Source organism: Colossoma macropomum, unplaced genomic scaffold (assembly GCF_904425465.1).
Source record: "Colossoma macropomum unplaced genomic scaffold, Colossoma_macropomum, whole genome shotgun sequence".
NCBI lineage: Eukaryota > Metazoa > Chordata > Actinopteri > Characiformes > Serrasalmidae > Colossoma > Colossoma macropomum.
Genome location: NW_023494797.1, coordinates 20,057,701 through 20,077,647, shown reverse-complemented (window position 1 = coordinate 20,077,647; position 19,947 = coordinate 20,057,701). Strand labels below are relative to the sequence as shown.

Sequence of the window (19,947 nt, the reverse complement as noted above, 5' to 3'; positions counted from 1 at the left end):
TCAGAGTAACGAGCTCCGCCCACTCGCTGCACAGCCAGCAGTTCGTTTTCCAGCTCCTTACACTAAATTCCCAAACTGTCATCACCACTGAGCAGCTTTTCAGTCGGCAGCTGTGACAGAAGAACAGCTAAACAACCTGGAATCAGCCAGAAATGAACCCAACACCATTCGCCAAACTAAATGGGCTGTAAGATGCTTTACAGACTGGCTGGAACAAAACAACATTAATACTGATCTGGCAAAAACTGACAAAACTGAGCTGAACTTGATATTGCATCAGTTTTATGGCTCAGTCTGATTTGGTCAGACTCTGAAGATCAGACTACACGTTTGGCGAATGGTATTGGGTTCATTTCTGGCTGATTCCAGGTTGTTTAGCTGTTCTTCTGTCACAGCTGCCGACTGAAAAGCTGCTCAGTGGTGATGACAGTTTGGGAATTTAGTGTCGGCTGTCGGTCAAATGTGATCTTAAAAGTATCCATTTTCTGTTTGTGACAAAGTAAGGAGTTAAAACAGCTGTCAGAGTTGTTGCTTAGCAACGGCGTCTCAGTGGAGTGATGATATGGTGTTTGTGAAAAAAACGTGATGTTATGGTGAAATAACAGCACAGTTAGAACGTTTCTCAACCAATCAGCTCGCGTGGCCGGAACTAACTGTTGTATAATGTATTATATAAGTGTAAATCATTTGAGTTATGCTGTCACGCTTCATTTCAGTCCCGCTGTTACTACTTACCTGCCTCTGGACTCCATTTCCCAGAACACCCCCCACCTGATCACATGACTCCAGATCTACCTACCTGTTAAGCTCATTATACAAACCCCCACAGTTTGTTTGCTCTTTGTGAAGTATTGCCTTTGTTTTGCAGAGCCTTACTGAGCCTTCCAGTCCGTTAGTTTGACTCTCCTTGTGTGACCATTGCTTTGTTTGTTTGTGACCTTGTCTTTTGCCTAGCCTTCTTAGTATTGTTGGCATTTCTGGTTTGACCTTCTTTCTGGATTTTGGACTCTGTTTTTAGGACATCCCTCATATTTACTGTTTCCTTGATTTGGCTATTGACTTTGGACTGGTTGACCTTGATTTTTGATGCTTCTTTTTCTTGTAAACCTGTTTTACTTCAGTGTGGTCTGCAAGCGTCTGAATTCTGTCCGAGCCTGACGTTTACTATGGCTTATCATCAATACTTTGAGTCTAACTGAGCAATAGCAAGCTAGAAAACGTTCACCTAACTCCTCATTTCCCTTCAAACCAAATTCTGGGACCCTAATCCAAATGCAACATTCAAACCAGAGATCTCTGTCGCACCATCCAACACACCTCTAAATTTCAAGATCATATTAAAAAGTGAAAGTTGAATTAATCTGTGAATGTTAAATAAAATACTAAATATTGACCTACATAATAGACAGCGACACTAATGTTTATGCTGGTAATGTTTGAGCATTTTCTCTTTGTTTACTTAAGTTTTTAGTTAATTACCAGGAATATTTTGAGTTTAAGTTAGTAAACCTGGTCATTGTCACTGTTTTGTTGATGGATACAAATCAGTAAATGATCAGTTTATCTAGGAAAGTAATACATAAACAAGAGCACTTTAATAAATGCCGGGTATGGCCTCCTCTTGCTCTCAAAGCAGCTTCAGTTCTTAGTGGCAAGATTTTGGATACTGAGAGAATCAGGTCAGGCATCATCAGGTGCACTTTCATGTTGTGAATCTCCCGTTCTACCACATCCCAAAGGTGTTCTATTGGATTCTGATCTGGTGACTGAGCCACTGAAGAACATTGAACTCATTTTCATGATCATGAAACCAGTTTGCTTTGTGACATGGTGCATCATCATGCTGGAAGTAGCCATTAGTAGATGGCAAAATGTGGCCATGAAGGGATGCACATGGTCAGGTACAGCACTCAACAGGCTGTGGCATTCAAGCGATGATTGATTGGTATTAACAAGCCAAAAGAGTGCCAAGAAAGCATGCCCTACCCCATTACACCACCTCCACCAGCCTGGACTGCGGACACAAGGCAGGTCTGGTCCATGGATTCACTCTGTGTGCCATCTGTTTGCATCAGTAGAGATTCATCAGACCAGGCAATGTTTTTCTAGTCTTCAGCTGTCCAGTTTTCTGAGCCTATGCCCACTGTGGCCTAGCTTTCTGTTCGTGGCTGGCAGAAGTGGAACCCAACGTGGTCTCCTGCTATTGTAGCCCATCCACCTCAAGGTTCAAGATGCTTTTCTGCTCACCAGTTGTACAGAGTGGTTACTATATATATATATATATATATATATATATATATATATATATATATACAGCAAAACACTCAAATGTTTTACCTATAATTACCTTGGCTACTTGGTGGTCATCCTCACTATAGTGATGTCCCTGGACCTTAATGCTGACTAGCTGAAAAGGTATTGCTAAGCATTTAGTCTTGCTTTGCAGAAAGAATAAAACATACGTTACATTTTGCCATGTTTTTGTCATTTTGTGACATTGAAAAAGATGTCAGAAGTTCAGACTTGAACCTACTGAAATAAAATGTGAATGTATTACATATATTTACATATAATTATATCGCTGCGGTCGGAGCAAACCTTGTATTTCCATTTTTGTCATTTTTCAGTTTTTGACATAATTTAAAAGTACCTGTGGCCCTTTACATTGCATATAAATTTCATGATAAAATAACCAAAAGAACCCAAAATTACGTGGGAAAAAGTCTGGTTATATTGACCTACATTAAAACCAAAGGATGTTTTTTCCTTCTCCTGTAAAGTTATAATTTTGGAGATATGAAGTTTTGCTCCGACAGCAGCGATATACAATTTATAGATATATATGACATTAAATGAAATATAAATAATGACTAATAATGTACTATATTTCAATTTAAATTATTCATAGCAAAATGACAATAATAACCCAGAGTTTAAGGGTTAAGGAGATATGCAGGGCTGTGTGGTGCTGAGAGAAGAGGTTTGTGAGATACTCATACACGTGATGCTTGGCTCACAGCCATTCAGGTCTTCAGAGGGAAAAGAGCTGCTGAAAGGGTTTGTTCTGTCCGAGCCCTTTTCTCTGGAGCAGCTGGGGGAGGGGGGGTACATGAAGACTTCCTCAGATGCCCCAGGCTGCACTGCATCACCACTAACTTCTCAGTTGTTTGTGTGCAGACAGCTGTAGCTTTGGTGATGGACATTTCTGGTGTCCCTGCACAGCTGTTTTTCAACTGGAAGGTCTGTGATCTTTCAACCTCTCTGAAAGAAAATGAAGCTTTTACGCTCAAAGCTCTTTTTCAAACAAACCCGAATGCTATGTCGGTGCGCTTTAGCTTTAGGTGATTGTTGGGAGTCTCAAGAATGTTCTCTCCCCTTCACACCGGCTCATTCGGGGTGTCAGTTCTTCATCTGGAACATTCTAAAACTGTTGGATTGATAGTGTTGGTGTTTGGTGGATAATCATGATAGAGAACGCTGGTATTTGGTGAGGACGGTTGATGCTTGTTGGACAACATTGGTATTTGTGAGGGAATGTTGGTGTTTGATGGAGAGTGAAGATGTCCTATGGAAAATGAAGGAATTTGGTGGAGAATTATGGTGTTTGGTAGTGAATGATGGTGTTGGTTGGAGAATGTGGGTATTGGAGGATGTTGGTTGGAGGATTTTGGTGTTTTATAAGGAATATTGGTATTTGGTGCAGCATACTGGTGTCTAAAGGACATTTTTTTTAATTGTGAAGCAAGTTGGCATATAAGTTGGAGAACATCTGTGTTTGTAAAGAAATTGTAGTTTAATGGAGAATGAAGGTGTTTCCATGGAGAATGATGGTGTTTTATGAGTTTTTGGGTGTTTGTTGAAGAATGTTGGCATTTGTAAGGAAATGTTGGTGCTTTATAGACAATTGTGATTAAAGAAGAATGATGGTATTTCCATTGAGAATGCTGGTGTTTTTCAAGGAGTGTTTCTGTTTGTTGGAGAATGCTGGTGTTTGTTTAAGAATGCTGGTGTTTGTTGGAGAATAGTGGTGTTTGTTGGAGAATAGTGGTGTTTGTTGGAGAATGCTGGTGTTTGTTGGAGAATAGTGGTGGTTTTTTGGTAAATGCTGGTGTTTGTTGGAGAATAGTAGTGTTTGTTGGAAAATGCTGGTGTTGGAGAATAGTGGTGGTTGCTGGTGAATGCTGGTGTTTGTTGGAGAATGCTGGTGTTTCTTGGAGAATAGTGGTGGTTGTTGGTGAATGATGGTGTTGGTTGGAGAATGCTGGTGTTTGTTGGAGAATAGTGGTGGTTGTTGGTGAATGATGGTGTTTGTTGGAGAATAGTAGTGTTTGTTGGAAAATGCTGGTGTTGGAGAATAGTGGTGGTTGTTGGTGAATGCTGGTGTTTGTTGGAGAATGCTGGTGTTTCTTGGAGAATAGTAGTGGTTGTTGGTGAATGATGGTGTTGGTTGGAGAATGCTGGTGTTTGTTGGAGAATAGTGGTGGTTGTTGGTGAATGATGGTGTTTGTTGGAGAATGCTGGTGTCTGTTGGAGAATAGTGGTGGTTGTTGGTGAATGATGGTGTTGGTTGGAGAATAGTAGTGTTTGTTTAAGAATGCTGGTGTTTGTTGGAGAATAGTGGTGTTTGTTTAAGAGTGCTGATGTTTGTTGGAGAATAGTGGTGCTTGTTGGAGAATAGTGGTGGTTGTTGGTGAATGATGGTGTTCGTTGGAGAATGCTGGTGTTTGTCGGAGAATAGTGGTGGTTGTGGTATAATTAATATCTACATTCCTTTGATGTTGCTAGAGGATGAGCTGCTCTGTTAACCAATTCTCTGAGGAACACAGGGAACCACATTTGAACCCTTCACTCTTTGGTGAAGTCAAATGTCTTTATCTTTATCTGCGTCAGGTCTGACCCAGACTTTGTGTATCTCTGTGTTCTGCAGTCAGGTCTGATCCGGATGTCAGGTGACGAGTTCTTCATCACCCCGCTGCCTGAGCATTTGGCTTTGGAGCACAACTACAGCGCCCCCGCTGGACACCACCCACATGTAGTTTACAAAAGGTCAGCAGAGCGTAAGGTCCACGGGGACAGCACGGACAGAGCCAGCATTATCCCATCAACAACAAACAAGCGCCAGCGTCATCATCATCTTCATCACCACCAGCATCATCACCATCACCACCACGACTACCGGCATGGGAGGTTTCAGAGGCAGCACTTCTGTGGACGCCGCAAGCAATGTATGTAAGGACACTTTCTCCTTCCTCTGTTTTAATCTGCATGCTTAAGGAAAATGCATTAGGCTCCTACAGAAACAGACCGGTGCCCTCTGAGGCCAGGATAGCTAACGGTTCTCCAAAACATATGAGTTCCATTTGCTTACTGTCTGTTCTACTTAGAACTGTTATTGCTGTTTTTACTGTTTCTTTCTGGACAATTCAAATGTAATTACTAAGGCTGTCATATGATTAAAATGTTTAATCAGGATCAATCATATTTGTACTCAAATTTGACCCTAAAGATTTTTTTTTCCCATATTAAAAGCAGTGCAGTTCTATTACAGCTCTATGATTGGACAAAATAAGCTTCATCAGAATGTATTTATTTTTGCTGTGTAAACACAGAACTTGAACATGAAAATCACAGGAGTTCCACAGAGTGAACGCAGTGTCCAGTTTCATCACCGGCATCCAGTGACAGCAACCGATGAATGTGTATATCATATATATCATACACTATCTGGACAAAAGTATTGGGACACCTACACATCACACCCACAGGAGCTTTCATAAATCCCATTCTAAATCCATAGGCATTAATATGGAGCTGGTCCCCCTTTGCAGCTCTAACAGCTTCCACTCTTCTGGGAAGCTTCTACAAGATGTTGGAGAGAGTCTGTGGGAGTTTCTGCCCATTCATCCAGAAGAGCATTTGTGAGGTCAGACACTGATGTTGGACGAGAGGGTTTGGCTCACAATCTCTGTTCTAGTTCATCCCAAAGGTGTTTTATGGGGTGAGGTCAGGGCTCTGTGAGGGCCAGTCAAGTTCTTCACACCAAACTCACCCAGTCAGGCCTTTATGGAGCTGCTTTGTGCACTGGGACTCAGTCATGCTGGAACAGGAAAGGTTCTTCCCCAAACTGTTCCCACAAAGTTGGAAGTGTACAATTGTCCGAAATGTCTTGGTGCTGAAGCATTAAGATTTCCCTTCACTGGAACTAAGGGTTCTAGACCAACCCCTGAAAAACAGCCCCATATCATCATCCCTCCTCCACCAAACTCTACAGCTGGCACAGTGCAGTCAGGCAGGTAACGTTCTCCTGGCATTCGCCAAATCCAGACCCGTCCATCAGACTGACAGATAGAGAAGCTGATTCATCACCCCACAGAATACGTTTCCACTGATCCAGAGTCCAGCGGCCTGCCATGAAGCTCCAACGCAGTTTTTGTGCTGATGTTGATGCCAGAGGAGGTTTGAACTCTGCAGTTATTGATCAGCAGAGCGTTGATGACTTTTATGCTCTATGCTCCTCAGCACTCGAAGACCCGCTCTGTAACTCTACGTGGTCTGACACTTCATAGCTGAGTTGCTGTGGTTCCTAAACGCTTCCACTTTTCAATAATGCACTCACAGTTGATCGTGAAAAATCTAGGAGAGGAGAAATTTCACAAACTGACTTGTTGCAGAGCTGGAATCTTATTACAGCACCACGCTCAAATTCAGTGAGGTCTTTAGACCCATTCTTTCAGAAATGTTTATTAAGCCAGACTGCATGGCTGGGTGCTTAATATTATACACCTGTGGTGATGGGACTGAACAAAACACCTGAATTCAATGGCTAAGAGGTGTGTCCCAATACTTTTGTCCATATAATGTATCTTATACAGTCAGTGGTTCAGCTCCTCCATGATCATAGCCTCTCACTCTCATTCATACAGTGCGTTGATTTTTGTTACAGTGGAGGATCTCGAGGGGAACAGGAGCTCCACCAAGCTGCTGCTTTTGTTAGTTTGCTGCTCATTGAGTTATCCTTAGCCTTTCTATGAGCAATGTCCGTGAGCATCTTATCATATCAAATTCAAATCATAATAAAATATCTCCTCTTCGACTTACAAACATAAAAGTGGTAGTGATTAAAAGTTTGGAATCTGCACTTTCCAAACAGTTTCTACTTTCATTTCAACCAAATAAGAGTGAGAAATAATTAACACAGTCCAACTGAGCGTCTCACCAAAGATCCACTCTGAGAATCTGGCGACGGCTCTTTAAACTCAAAATGTAAAGCCAGAGGAGTTACAGCATTTTCATGTTCCAAAAGGTGGTTTATTGGACAAGTTAGATAAAAAAATCCTTGACTTTTCAGCTTCGTTAAATCGTGTTATTTGAATACCGAAAAAACGCCATCGTTATTATAAACAGCCGTGTTTTTGTGGTGGCCTTAAACTGTCAATTTGATATTACAGGATGCTTTAGTGACCAACACCAGCGTATCTGTCAGGGCTGATTCCAGATGTGAGATGTAGATTATAATGATGCTTATTGGAGGATTCAGTGTAGAATATGTGATTATTCTGTAGACTTTATAATTAGCATAATTATTATCAATTGCTCTCTCATTGTACCCAGAGGAGCGGCGTCTCTCGCTCTGTTCTGAGTGAATAAAAGGAAACAGCTGGTGAATCAGTGTGAATATTTCCTGCTCACTCAACACCTCAACACCCCTCCCAGCATCTGCTAATCTCTCTCTCTCTCTCTCTCTCTCTCTCTCTCTCTTTCACTCTCTCTGCTTATTTCTGTCTTTCCTTTTTTATTTCTTTCCCTCTTTTTTTCTCTTCTCTTTCTCGCTTTCTTTCTTTGTCTGTCTCTTAATTTCTCTCTATCTTTCTCTGTTGCTTCTCTCTCTCAATCTCTTGCTTTCTCTTCCTTTCTCTCTTTATTTCCTTTTCTACCGCCCTTTTTCTCTTTCTCCTTTTCTCATTCTCTCTTTTGTCTTTCTAAATCCCTCTGCCTCTATCTCTCATTCTCTCCTCCTCTGCCTCTCTTTTTCTTTCTCTCTCTCTCACTCTCTCTCTCTCTCTCTTTCTCTCTCTTTCACTCTCCTTTCCTTTTTTATTTCTTTCCCTCTTTTTCTCTCTTTTCTTCCTCTCTCTCTTTCTTTGTCTGTCTCTTAATTTCTTTCACTGTTGCCCCTCTCTCTCAATTTATTGCTTTCTCTTCGTTTCTCTCTTTATTTTCCTTACTACGGTCCTTTCTCTTTTTTCTCATTCTCCCTTTCTCACCCTATTTTCCCCTTCTCTTTCTCTTTTTTTCTTACTATATTCCTCTCTCTCTCTTTCTATCTGTATTTCTCTCTCTTTCTCTCTCCCTGTCTCTCTCTCTCCTTCACTGCTGTCACTCTCGTTCTCTGCTTCTTTCTCTTTTCCTTTTTTTGTGTTTCTTTCTCTATTTTCTTTCTCTCACTCTCTCTTTCTTTGTCTATCTCTTAATTTCTCCCTATCTTTCTCTGTTGCTTCTCTCTCTCAATCTCTTGCTTTCTCTTCCTTTCTCTCTATTTCTTTTTCTACCTTCCTTTTTCTCTTTCTCCTTTTCTCATTCTCTCTCTTTTTTCTTTCTAAATCCCTCTGCCTCTATCTCTCGTTCTCTCCTCCTCTGCCTCTCTTTTTCTTTCTCTTTCTCTCTCTCTCTCTCTTTCTCTCTCTGTATCTCTCTTTCACTCTCCTTTCCTTTTTTATTTCTCTCTTTTTTCTTTCTAAATCCCTCTGCCTCTATCTCTCGTTCTCTCCTCCTCTGCCTCTCTTTTTCTTTCTCTTTCTCTCTCTCTCTCTCTCTCTCTTTCTCTCTCTTTCACTCTCCTTTCCTTTTTCCCTCTTTTCTTTCTCTCTCTCTTTCTTTGTCTGTCTCTTAATTTCTCTATCTTTCGCTGTTGCCCCTCTCTCTCAATTTATTGCTTTCTCTTCATTTCTCTCTTTATTTTCCTTACTACCTTGCTTTCTCTTTTTTCTCTTTCTCCCTTTCTCATTCTCTCTCTTTTTTCTTTCTAAATCCCTCTGCCTCTATCTCTCGTTCTCTCCTCCTCTGCCTCTCTTTTTCTTTCTCTTTCTCTCTCTCTCTCTCTCTCTCTCTCTCTCCCACAGACACTCCAAAGCCCCCTGCGGATGATCTGTTTATCATGCCTGATGAGTTTGATGCTCCGGGCCGGATTAAACGCTCTCCGATCTCCTCTAATAAAGTATCTAAGGCCGGTGGGCTGAACGTGGAGACCCTGGTGGTGGCCGACAAGAAGATGCTGGAGAAACACGGGCGAGAAAACGTCACTACATACGTCCTCACTGTCATGAACATGGTGAACAAGCCTTTAATACACAGTGTTAATGCTTACACAGCTTTACATATCATTAGGTAACATTTTATTTCAGGAACTCATATTAATGGGAGTTATTAAAGTTGTGTTCTTTGTTCAATGAAGCCCAAATTAGAGCACAATATGCTTTAATCATTATAATCTGTATCAGAACATAACTGGAGGTCTGAGATCTGAAAATCACTAATAAGTGCTTTATTAATAGTAATAATGCACAATAAACACTTTGTTCAGGTTGATGGGTGAAATTATATTCCTGTAGGTTCTAGATAGTGTCAAGTAATTTGTGGAGTTGATAGACCTTATAAGGGTTCAATAAGTCACTAATACCTTAAGATATGTTTTATATTCTGAAGTAGAGTTTTAGTCACTAATTAGAGGCTAAAAATTGCTAAACGAGTTTTCAAGTCAGTTTGCATCCCATATAATACAGTAAAGATACTTTTATGGCTTTTTGGTAGCCAAAAACATTCAAGCTGGAAATATTTAAAGTTATATTTAACAAATTTTAACAACCAAAAGTGAATAAATTGAACTTTTGTATGAAAGAGTGTTCTTTGTTTTTTATTATTGAATCTGCGACTTATTAAAACGTTTTAATTTCTAAATACTTTTGACTACAGCTCTACTTTAGAACACATCTTGCAGTATTAGCAACTTACTAAACTCTTATCAGCTCTAAAGTAATAAACTGCAGGTCACTTGACACTATCTAGAACCTTTACCAATAACATTTCACCAATTAAACACTAATAAGATGTAAATTTAGATGATTAATTCAGGCTCAATAACTTGCGCTCTAAATGTGGCTCATCAGTTCAATCAGAAAAATTATTTAATGTGGTAACAATCAATTGAACTTTCAAATTTGAATTACTTTTAAAATTAAAATAATTAATTCAAAGTATTTTGTTTATTTAAAAGTTGTTAATTTACTTGTTACCACATAAAGTAATTTTTTAGGCTGAACTGATGAGCAATTTTTATGGCGTAACCAAGTCTTAACACAGTTTTTATTGTGTGCAATTACTTCTAATAATGCAGCTTATCAAGATTTTCACACAACAGACATCTAAGTAAGTTCTAATACAGGTCCTAATGAATAAAGTGAATACAGTGAACGGTTTTAAAAGTGTCTAATTTGGACTTTATTAATCAAATAATGAGACCTTAACATATCCTCAATTTGTGTTCCTTAAAATAAAATATTATTATTATTAAAAGTTGACTGAGTGTGTTTGTGGCTGTGTGGGTTTAAACAGGTCTCCAGTCTCTTTAAAGATGGCACCATTGGGACAGATATCAACATCGTGGTCGTCAGTCTGCTTCTTCTAGAGCAAGATCCAGTAAGTTGAAGTTCAGCTGCAGTCAGTTTATAGGCATTGCCATTGTAATCCATGATGTGTGGAATATAATATGCATTTCTACTGTACATATATAAGCGTACTATGACATACGACTATAGAAATATAGAAATGAGAAGAAAGAGAGAAAAGGGTTTTGTACATTAATGAATGTCGGTGTTACCAGTGGCAGCTACATTTACGTTAGAGATCTATGTTTCATATATGACTTAATAAATAAAAAGAAAATAAAAAAGACTTTATAGTTCATAGTTTAGGCGGCTCATATCTTTTTTTCTAGTATTTATATATATATATATATAATACTATATCTCCATTTTTGTCATTTTCCAGTTTTTTGACATTATTTGAAAAGGCCTGTTGTCCTTTACATTGTGTGTAAATTTCATGATGAATGGACCAAAAGAAACGACCCAAAATGACTTGAAAATATTTCTGGTTCCATTGACTTACATTAAAAGTAAAGTATGTTTTTCCCTTCTCCTGTAAAGTTACCATTTTGGAGATACGAGGTTTTCTTCTAACATCAGCGATAAGTGTGTGTATAAATAAATATATATATATATATATATATATATATATATATATATATATATATATATTTCAGTCTGAGGTCAATTCATTTTAACATGAACTCTTTATGCTTTAGAATCCAATAGGCTGTTTTTGTTACTGTCCCTTTAAGTCTCATATATGTTAATGAGCTCTGATCTAATTGGCTCATTCTGACTTGTATAGAAGGCAGTCAGGGCTGAAACACTCACTATATAACTTAAGTGAGAGTAGGTGGAGCTACATTGCTGTATGCCAAATAAGCACATGCATGTAAATGAGTTGTGACATCACAAAACCTGTAAAATTAAGATGCAGCTCAGTTTCCATATACAGCCTGGGCAGAACGCTGGACGGAAACTTTAACAATGTTTACACTGTACATCTTTAATTTAAAAAAATGGAGGTAAAATGTGTTTTTTCATAATATTTGCCCTTTAATATGCTCTGTCTTCATGTTTTTGCTCACTGTCTCATCTCTGTTCACCTCGCTCTTTCTCTCTCGCCCTGGTTTCAGCTGGGACTGTCCATTAACCACCATGCCGACCAGTCTCTGAACAGCTTCTGCCAGTGGCAGTCGGGGCTGCTGGGTAAAAGCGGCAAACGGCACGATCACGCCATTCTTCTGACTGGCCTGGACATCTGCTCGTGGAAGAATGAGCCGTGTGACACTCTGGGTGAGGCTCATCTAAATGCCTACAAATGTCCCCTGAGGTCAGTGCGTGGGATTAACCCAGGCCAAATGGACACTGCACTGAAACAAGTGACACATTGGATCACTTTACTCCGATGTGCGCATCATTTCCACATGAATAATATATTTTACATCAACACAGCTATTGCCAGAAATATTGTGGCAATCTACTATCATGTCAGTGTAGTGACTCAATACCTATGAATCCCTTACAAATAACGCACTCTATAGACACTTCTAACATCTTAAATGCCGTACATAGTGCATTATAATGCACATAACTTTTCATAAGTGGCATAACGGAGTGCAAAGCAGAAATAAACAGGGAGTGGACAAAATAACGAAGGCTACATTCATATTACAGGCCTCATTGCTCAGATCTGATCTCTCTAACATGATGGTCCACACTTATTTGGTTAAGTGACTCAAATCTGTCATTAATGTGAGCGAACCAGCGTCCAGAAATGACCCGCATGAGCTCATCCTACTCAGTAACGTCACGAAGAGCAAACAAACTAACGAGCAGAACGAGTTTCGCTGAGAAGATAATTAACTCTGATCAGCTCTCAGCTTCATTACTGGAGCGAGACGGTGGAGAAGAAGGTGAGATGAGCTGCTTTTCCATTATTTACAGGCTTTATCTTCTGTTTGGCGCTGCTGCCATGGTAACACTGAATGACTGCACACATGCAGTGGGAAAAAAAGCACATGAATTCCGATCTGAGCGTCAAATTAAGGTCACATGGTCGCAAATCAGATCTATGACCACATTTGAAAGTGGCTTAGGTCGGATTTGAAAATATCAGATTTGTGTTCACACAGCCCTGAAAACATCAGATCTGAGTCACATTAGGGCAAAAAATCATGTGAAAATTTGTGCCACTTCAGCCTGGTAATGTAAACATAGCCAAAAAACACCACATAAAACACTCGTATTCACTGGCCATTTTATCAGAAACACCTGCCATATGGTGTGAGGGATATGTAAGTGGACAATTAAGGTGTACGAATGTTGATGTTTGAGGCATGTGTGCGATGATTTAGACATGCAATTTGCAGAATGCTAATTAGCATGATGCTAAAAAGCTTACAGCTCTGGTTTACTAAGTTAGCCTTTGATCTTCAGCACAAAAACAAAAAAGCAAATTATAGTTAAATACTGGGTACTTACTGCATTAATTTCACAGTGATTTACCAAACCATATTAACAGTAACTGTAGAATAGTAAAGGTGTACTGTGACTCCACATTCACCTACAAGATTACTGTGATGCAGCTGTTACTCTGCTGTAGAATTACAGTAATACTCCTGTATTTTTACAGAACAGCTGTAACGGTAAAGCAGCTCAGTAGACAGTAATTCCTTATAAATTCCCCATGTTGTCTCAAATATGATATGCATTCTCAAAATGCAAATACATTTCACAGATGATATATATATATATATATACACATCGCTGTTGTCGGAAGAAAACCTTGTATCTCCAAATTAGTAACTTTGTAGAAGAAGGAAAAAACACCTTACTTTTAATGTAAGTCAATGGAACCAGATTTTTTTTCAAGTCATTTTGGGTCGTTTCTTTTAGTCCATTCATCAAGAAATTTACCCATAATGTAAAGGACAACAGGCATTTTCAAATTATGTCAAAAACTCAAAAATGACAAAAATGGAGGTATGAGGTTTTCTTCCGACAACAGCGATATATATATATATATATTTACATTGAACCCTTTTCAACAAGAACCATCTACAGCACATTCTCCATCAATCTAAGGGGACCATTTAGCAATGCGAAGAACCCTTTAATCATGCAAAGTGTTCTTAGACTGTTCTAGTTTCTATGTAGACCATTTACATTACTAAAAAACCCTTGAAGAACCACCATTTTTAAGCATGTACAGGACAAGAAAGCGTTTTTTTACCAATATGTCGATTCACACTGGATTAAAATAACCTGAGGTTGTTTCTACAGCTTATTTTATAGAAGCTAAAAGGCGTCAGAATCTTTACTGATGTGGGAGAGCTGTCTGTAAAAATGTCTGACATGGTGCATTCAGACGTGATTACAGTTACTGAGTAATGCCAGTAAAAATGATATTACCCACCTCCTCCTGTAATTAATCCCATCTGAATAGGCCTTTAAATTACAACCTGAATCATCAGCTCAGCGTCAATGCCACAGAGCTCATTTGCTCTGTGTTTACAGAAAATGTCTTAAGATGAGCACAATAAAATGATGACTACACTAATAGTAATAAAGGTTCTGTTCAGGTACATTTCTCGTTCATCAAGGTACAAACAATGTAAATGTTCCCTCAAAGGTACAACAGTGGTTTAAGGTCTGATTGTGAACCTTAAATAAGTTTTTCCAGGTGAAAAGTTTCGTATTTATACCTTTTCATAACCGAATGTTTTAAACAGAACAGTAAAATAAAAGCCTGGAGACGAGACGGGGTGTGTGGAGTCAGTACAGCTTAGAACATATCATTTCAGTGGATTATGGTTCAGTTATGTTCCCTGACTAAAGGTACTGAGATGGACCCTCGAGGGAACCACCCCAGTGACAAGAGGGGCACTGCCCCAGTGACAGTCTAGTACCTTTATTTCTGAGAGCGTACAGTATTTCACTGTGAAAATCTTGTGTTAAACGTTGTTAAATAATCTACAGTGTATATTTGGAGATAAAATTGTTTGATTTCACGCCAAAAACGTGATAGGCAGTGATAAAAATGTTTATAATGTACTCGCTCATAGCGAGCAGGTTTACGTGGAACTCGCACTGGGTGGGATATGGCTGAGCGTAGCCCGGGGCAGGGGACTTTGCCTGGGTAAAACCCCCCGTAATGAACCATCACTCCACTAGAACAGTCGACTGGCAGCCTCCCGCGCTTCACTCCGCACAGAGGCATCGGCCAAACATGCCAAACCACAGGCATGCGTGGCTGTAGATGCGAGTTGGAGGGGAGAGGTTTGTTTTGGTTTGCACTGTGTGTGATGTGTAACTCAACCCGCTGCTTTGTCTTCGTCTCCTGAGCGTACGCACTGGCTTTTGAGATCGTAACGGTTGTGTGGATCCACGTTCTGCTTTTTGGGTTTTGGATGAAGAGCTTTTAATGTTCTGGTGCTGTAGAAAACATGCTGTAAGTCCAACTTAGGACTGCACAGTACATCGGAACAAAACCTTGTATCTCTATTTTTTACATTTTTCAGTTTTTGACATAATTTGAAAATAGCTGTTGATTGTTACATTGTGTGTAAATTTCATGATGAACCGACAGAAAGAAACAACCCAAAATGACTTGGAAAAAACTCTGGTTCCATTGACTTACATTATAAGTAAAGTATGTTTTTTCCTTCTCCTGTAAAGTTACCATTTTGGAGATATGGAGTTTTGTTCCCGCACAGTGATATGCAAAATGAGCCAATCTTGGTCTTTTATACCGTGTGTTATGAGCATCCTGACCAATCACAGTTCCATATGAGTGTCTGTGGGTGATTTAATGAATTAGGGAATTCACACAATCCAATAAACTCATGCAATTTTCACCTGCTTTGGGGCTGTTCATTAAAAATATTAGAGATGATTTATTATTCTGCTGGAGGAATGGCCACCAGGGGGGCTGCAGAAAGAGGTTGAAGAGAAATCCCACAAAGTTTTCAAAATTTCTGCATAATTCAGTGTTTAAGATGTAAACAGAGTGATTCAGAGTGGTTTGGTGTGAAATGGTTCAGATGTCTTTACAGTGGTGGTGATGGGAACCAGGCGTCGCCATGACTACAACACAAATATAGACATTTAATTTACTATCCAGAACCACCAGTGAACCTACATGAGTCTTCTGAGTTTATATGGAATGTAGTAACTTTCTGTGAGGGAGCTTTTAGAGGTGGACGTCTGGTTCCTATCACCACCACTGTGAACAATTCTGACTCAGTAAGTTTCTCTAGAACAGAGCGTTTCACACCAAACCACTCTGAACGACCCTGTTTACATCTTTGCATGTCAGACTGGGGACCTTCTGTGCCAAAGTGCTGTGGATATTAGCATTTACCCCTTTCTGACGCTCTGGATTCAGTACATGAAGGCTTTGCTAATTAGCTGATGAGCTGAATCAGGTGTGTTTAATAAGGCAGAGTGCTGAAGTCTGCAGTGTTTTGGCCCGCAGTGACTCGAGCCTGACATGTGTGATCTTAACCAATCAAGTTTTGAGAATTTGTTGGATTTTTAAATTGTTTTTATTTGTTAGTAAAATTATTTTGTTGAAAATTCTTCATACACACTGAGATTTCTTTCCTTCATCATTTTTTTCTTTTGCTGCAGGTTTTGCCCCCATCAGTGGGATGTGCAGCAAATATCGCAGCTGCACCATAAACGAGGACACTGGACTGGGCCTCGCCTTCACCATCGCCCATGAATCTGGACACAAGTACGTACATGAACATAAACACACACGCACACACACAAACACACACACACACAAACACATATACAGAATATTTCATTAATGGCTCATGCACACATATTTGTGCATAATTAAGTGGTTGAGATGTAAACAGAGTCGTTCAGAGTGGTTTGGTGTGAAACGCTCTGTTCTAGAGAAACTTAGTCAGAACTGTTCACAGTGGTGGTGATAGGAACCAGACGTCCCCCTCTAAAAGCTCCCTCACAGAAAGTTCCTACATGAAATGGTTATGAATTCACTGCCTGATGACTGAGACACTGTTTTGTGATAGTTTCGAGAAGCTTTGGCCTTAAAACATTTTTTAATTCTATTCATTGTGGAGGGATCAACACAGGGTGTCTGTTTTTCAAACACACAGTGGGGACAAAAAGTCTGGAAATACTTTAAAAATCTTGGATTTTTTTTTCATTTAAACCTGTAAATAAACAACAAACTTTTAGAATTCTGAAATATTTAAAACAAAGACAAGTTACGACAAGTAAAATAATCAAGAAATATTCAAGATTCTGAGTGGTTTGGTGTGAAATTCTCCCATTTCAGAGAACTAAGTCAGAACTGTTCACAGTGGTGGTGACAGGAACCAGACGTCCACCTCTAAAAGCTCCCTCACAGAAAGTTACTACGTGAAATGGTTATGAATTCACTGCCTGATGACTGAGACACTGTTTTATAATAGTTTTGAGAAGGTTTTGGCCTTAAAAGCCTTTCATGGTGGAGGGATACATGCAGGGCACTGTGAGGCAAAATAGTCCCTAAAGAAAACTCATTATTTCAGATTTTCCACTATTTTCCATCATCAACATTCCATATAAACTCAGAAGACTCGTGTAGGTTCGCTGGTGGTTCTGGATAGTAAATAAAATGTCTATATTTGTGTTGTAGTCATGGCGACCCCTGGTTCCTATCACCACCACTGTAAAGACATCTGAACCATTTCACACCAAACCACTCTGAATCACTCTGATTACATCTCAACACACTCAGTTATGCAGAAATTTTGAAAAATCAGTGGAATTCCCCTTTAAGGGTTAATATTTGTTGGAGGGTGTTGGAGTCGGGATCAGTATAGAACTGAACTCAAACATTTGCAGCAGGTTTAGACGTGTGACTTATTAAATATCTTCATGCACACATTATTATTACCTCATCCTCTTTATTGCAATGCACAAAACCATATGCAGCGCCGGCGGCAGCGGGAGAGTGTTTGTGTTTACACGTTTCCATCGAGAGGAAGTTTATATTTGACAGGAGATTTCAGTTTTATGGCAAGTTGTTTTTTCAATGGCTGGCAGGCTGTCAGTGTAAACCGGAGAGAAGCACCAGGCTGCTAAATTGCTAGAAAGGCTTGTCACTTTAAATGGTTTAATCACTCCAGTCAAACAAAGAGAAATCATTACGAAAACGTGTAAAATTGCTTCAGGGCTCAAAACGAGCCTTTCTCATCCAAAAGCCATTAATCAATGACAAATTTGGATGATATAATTTCAGAAGACTTGATGCAGTGCTGCACATATGCTGGCCATGACTGCTTTTATTCAACAAACATGCATGTTTATTAAGGAAATGGTGAATACAAGCTGGAGAATGTGTACAGTCATCTCTGGAAATCTGAAGGATTTTATAGAGTTTCATGTAATAAAAAGCTCGGCTGGGTTATGGAGGTGAAGTCCCACCTGATTTCGGGAGTGGCTTTAGACCTGAGGCTCTGTGTTAATAGTCTCTGTGGGAAAAGCTTTTCTCTCTCAGTCTCTTTTTTCCTCTCTCTCCATCTGTCTTACCCCAGTTTTGGAATGATCCATGACGGAGAGGGGAATCCCTGTCGGAAAGCCGAGGGAAACATCATGTCTCCCACTCTGGCTGGAAACAACGGGGTCTTCTCTTGGTCTGCCTGCAGCCGCCAGTATCTGAGCCGCTTTCTGGGGTAAGATCTTCACTAGCGTTCAAAAATTTAGAATCACGGTTCAAAAATGGGGAATCTCAGTGCAACAATGTTGGATTATTGTTGGAATATATCTTCAACAGTTTGGAGTCACAGTTTGAAAATATAGAAGCATCATTTTAAAGTTTGCAAGCACAGTAAACAAACATTGGAATCATTGTTCAACAAAAAAAAGAATCACTTTCAATATTTGGAATTACTGTTCAAAAAACAACATCTTGAATTAAGAATCCAAATTCAAAAATGTGGGAATCTCTCCTTAAATATTTGGTAAGATCTTTCAAAAACCTAGAAATCACAATTCAAAAATTTTGAATCACTGTTCTAATCAAACTAATATGGTAGCAAATAAATGTATAAAAATGTACTAATACGATTCTAATACTCTATGACTTCACAACATCTTGAATCAAGCATCCAAATTCAAAAAATTGGAATCACTCTTCAAATATTTAGTATCATTTTTCTAAAACTTTGGAATCACTATTCAGAAATTTTGAATCACTGTTCCATCAAACTAATTTGGTTGCAAATAAATGTACAAAAATGTACTAATAAGATTCTTCACAACATCTTGAATCATCAAAAATGTGGAATCATTGTTGAAAAGTTTGGAATGACTGAACAGTTTGGATTCACTGGTCCAAAATTTGGGATCATTCTTCAAAAGTTTGGAATCGTATTTTACAAATTTGAAATCACTGTTCGAAAAATTGCAATTACTTTCCAAAACTTTGAATCACTGTTCAAAATTTCAGAACGACAGTTCAAAAATTTGTGCTATGTTAATGTACATGTGTTTATTTATGAGTGTGTTGTTGTGTGTGTTATTCACAGTACAGCTCAGGCCTCCTGTCTGGTGGATGAACCCAAGCTGATTGGTCAGTATAAATACCCTGAGCAGCTCCCGGGGCAGCTCTATGATGCGGATACACAGTGCAAGTGGCAGTTCGGCTCCAAGGCCAAACTCTGCAACCTGGACTTTGTGAAGGTAAATTACAAAGTTCTTACGTATCTTTAGGAGACACATTCATCATCTACCAGTGATGTATTTTACTGGAAGTCGTTGTATCATATTTTAAAAAGCTACAGTCTACAATTATACACTCATACACCGATCAGCCATAACATTATGACCACCTCCTTGTTTCTACGCTCATTGTCCATTTTATCAGCTCCACTTACTATATAGGTGCACTTTGTAGTTCTACAGTTACAGACTGTAGTCCATCTGTTTCTCTGATACTTTGTTAGCCCCCTTTTACCCTGTTCTACAGTGGTCAGGACCCCCATGGACCCTCACAGAGCAGGTACTATTTGGGTGGTGGGATCATTCTCAGCACTGCAGTAACACTGACGTGGTGGTGGTGTGTTAGTGTGTGTTGTGCTGGTCTGAGTGGATCAGACACAGTAGTGCTGCTGGAGTTTTTAAACACTGTGTCCACTCACTGTCCACTCTATTAGACACTCCTACCTTGTCAGTCCACCTTGTAGATGTAAAGTCAGAGACGATAGCTCATCTGCTGCTGCACAGTTTGTGTTGGTCATCCTCTAGTCCTTCATCAGTGGTCACAGGACGCTGCCCACAG

The 19,947-nt window shown here is 39.4% G+C and overlaps 1 protein-coding gene across 1 annotated transcript in view; it reads left to right on the top strand.

Annotated features, from left to right (window-relative positions):
- Positions 1-19,947, top strand: part of adamts18 (ADAM metallopeptidase with thrombospondin type 1 motif, 18) — a 118,324-nt gene that overhangs the window by 35,014 nt on the left and 63,363 nt on the right. Inside the window, 9 exon segments of the mRNA XM_036584474.1 lie at positions 4,928-5,080; positions 5,083-5,169; positions 5,171-5,225; positions 9,120-9,328; positions 10,609-10,692; positions 11,780-11,939; positions 16,278-16,383; positions 18,203-18,340; positions 19,196-19,349. Of these exon segments, the coding sequence (XP_036440367.1) occupies positions 4,928-5,080; positions 5,083-5,169; positions 5,171-5,225; positions 9,120-9,328; positions 10,609-10,692; positions 11,780-11,939; positions 16,278-16,383; positions 18,203-18,340; positions 19,196-19,349 (1,146 nt within the window).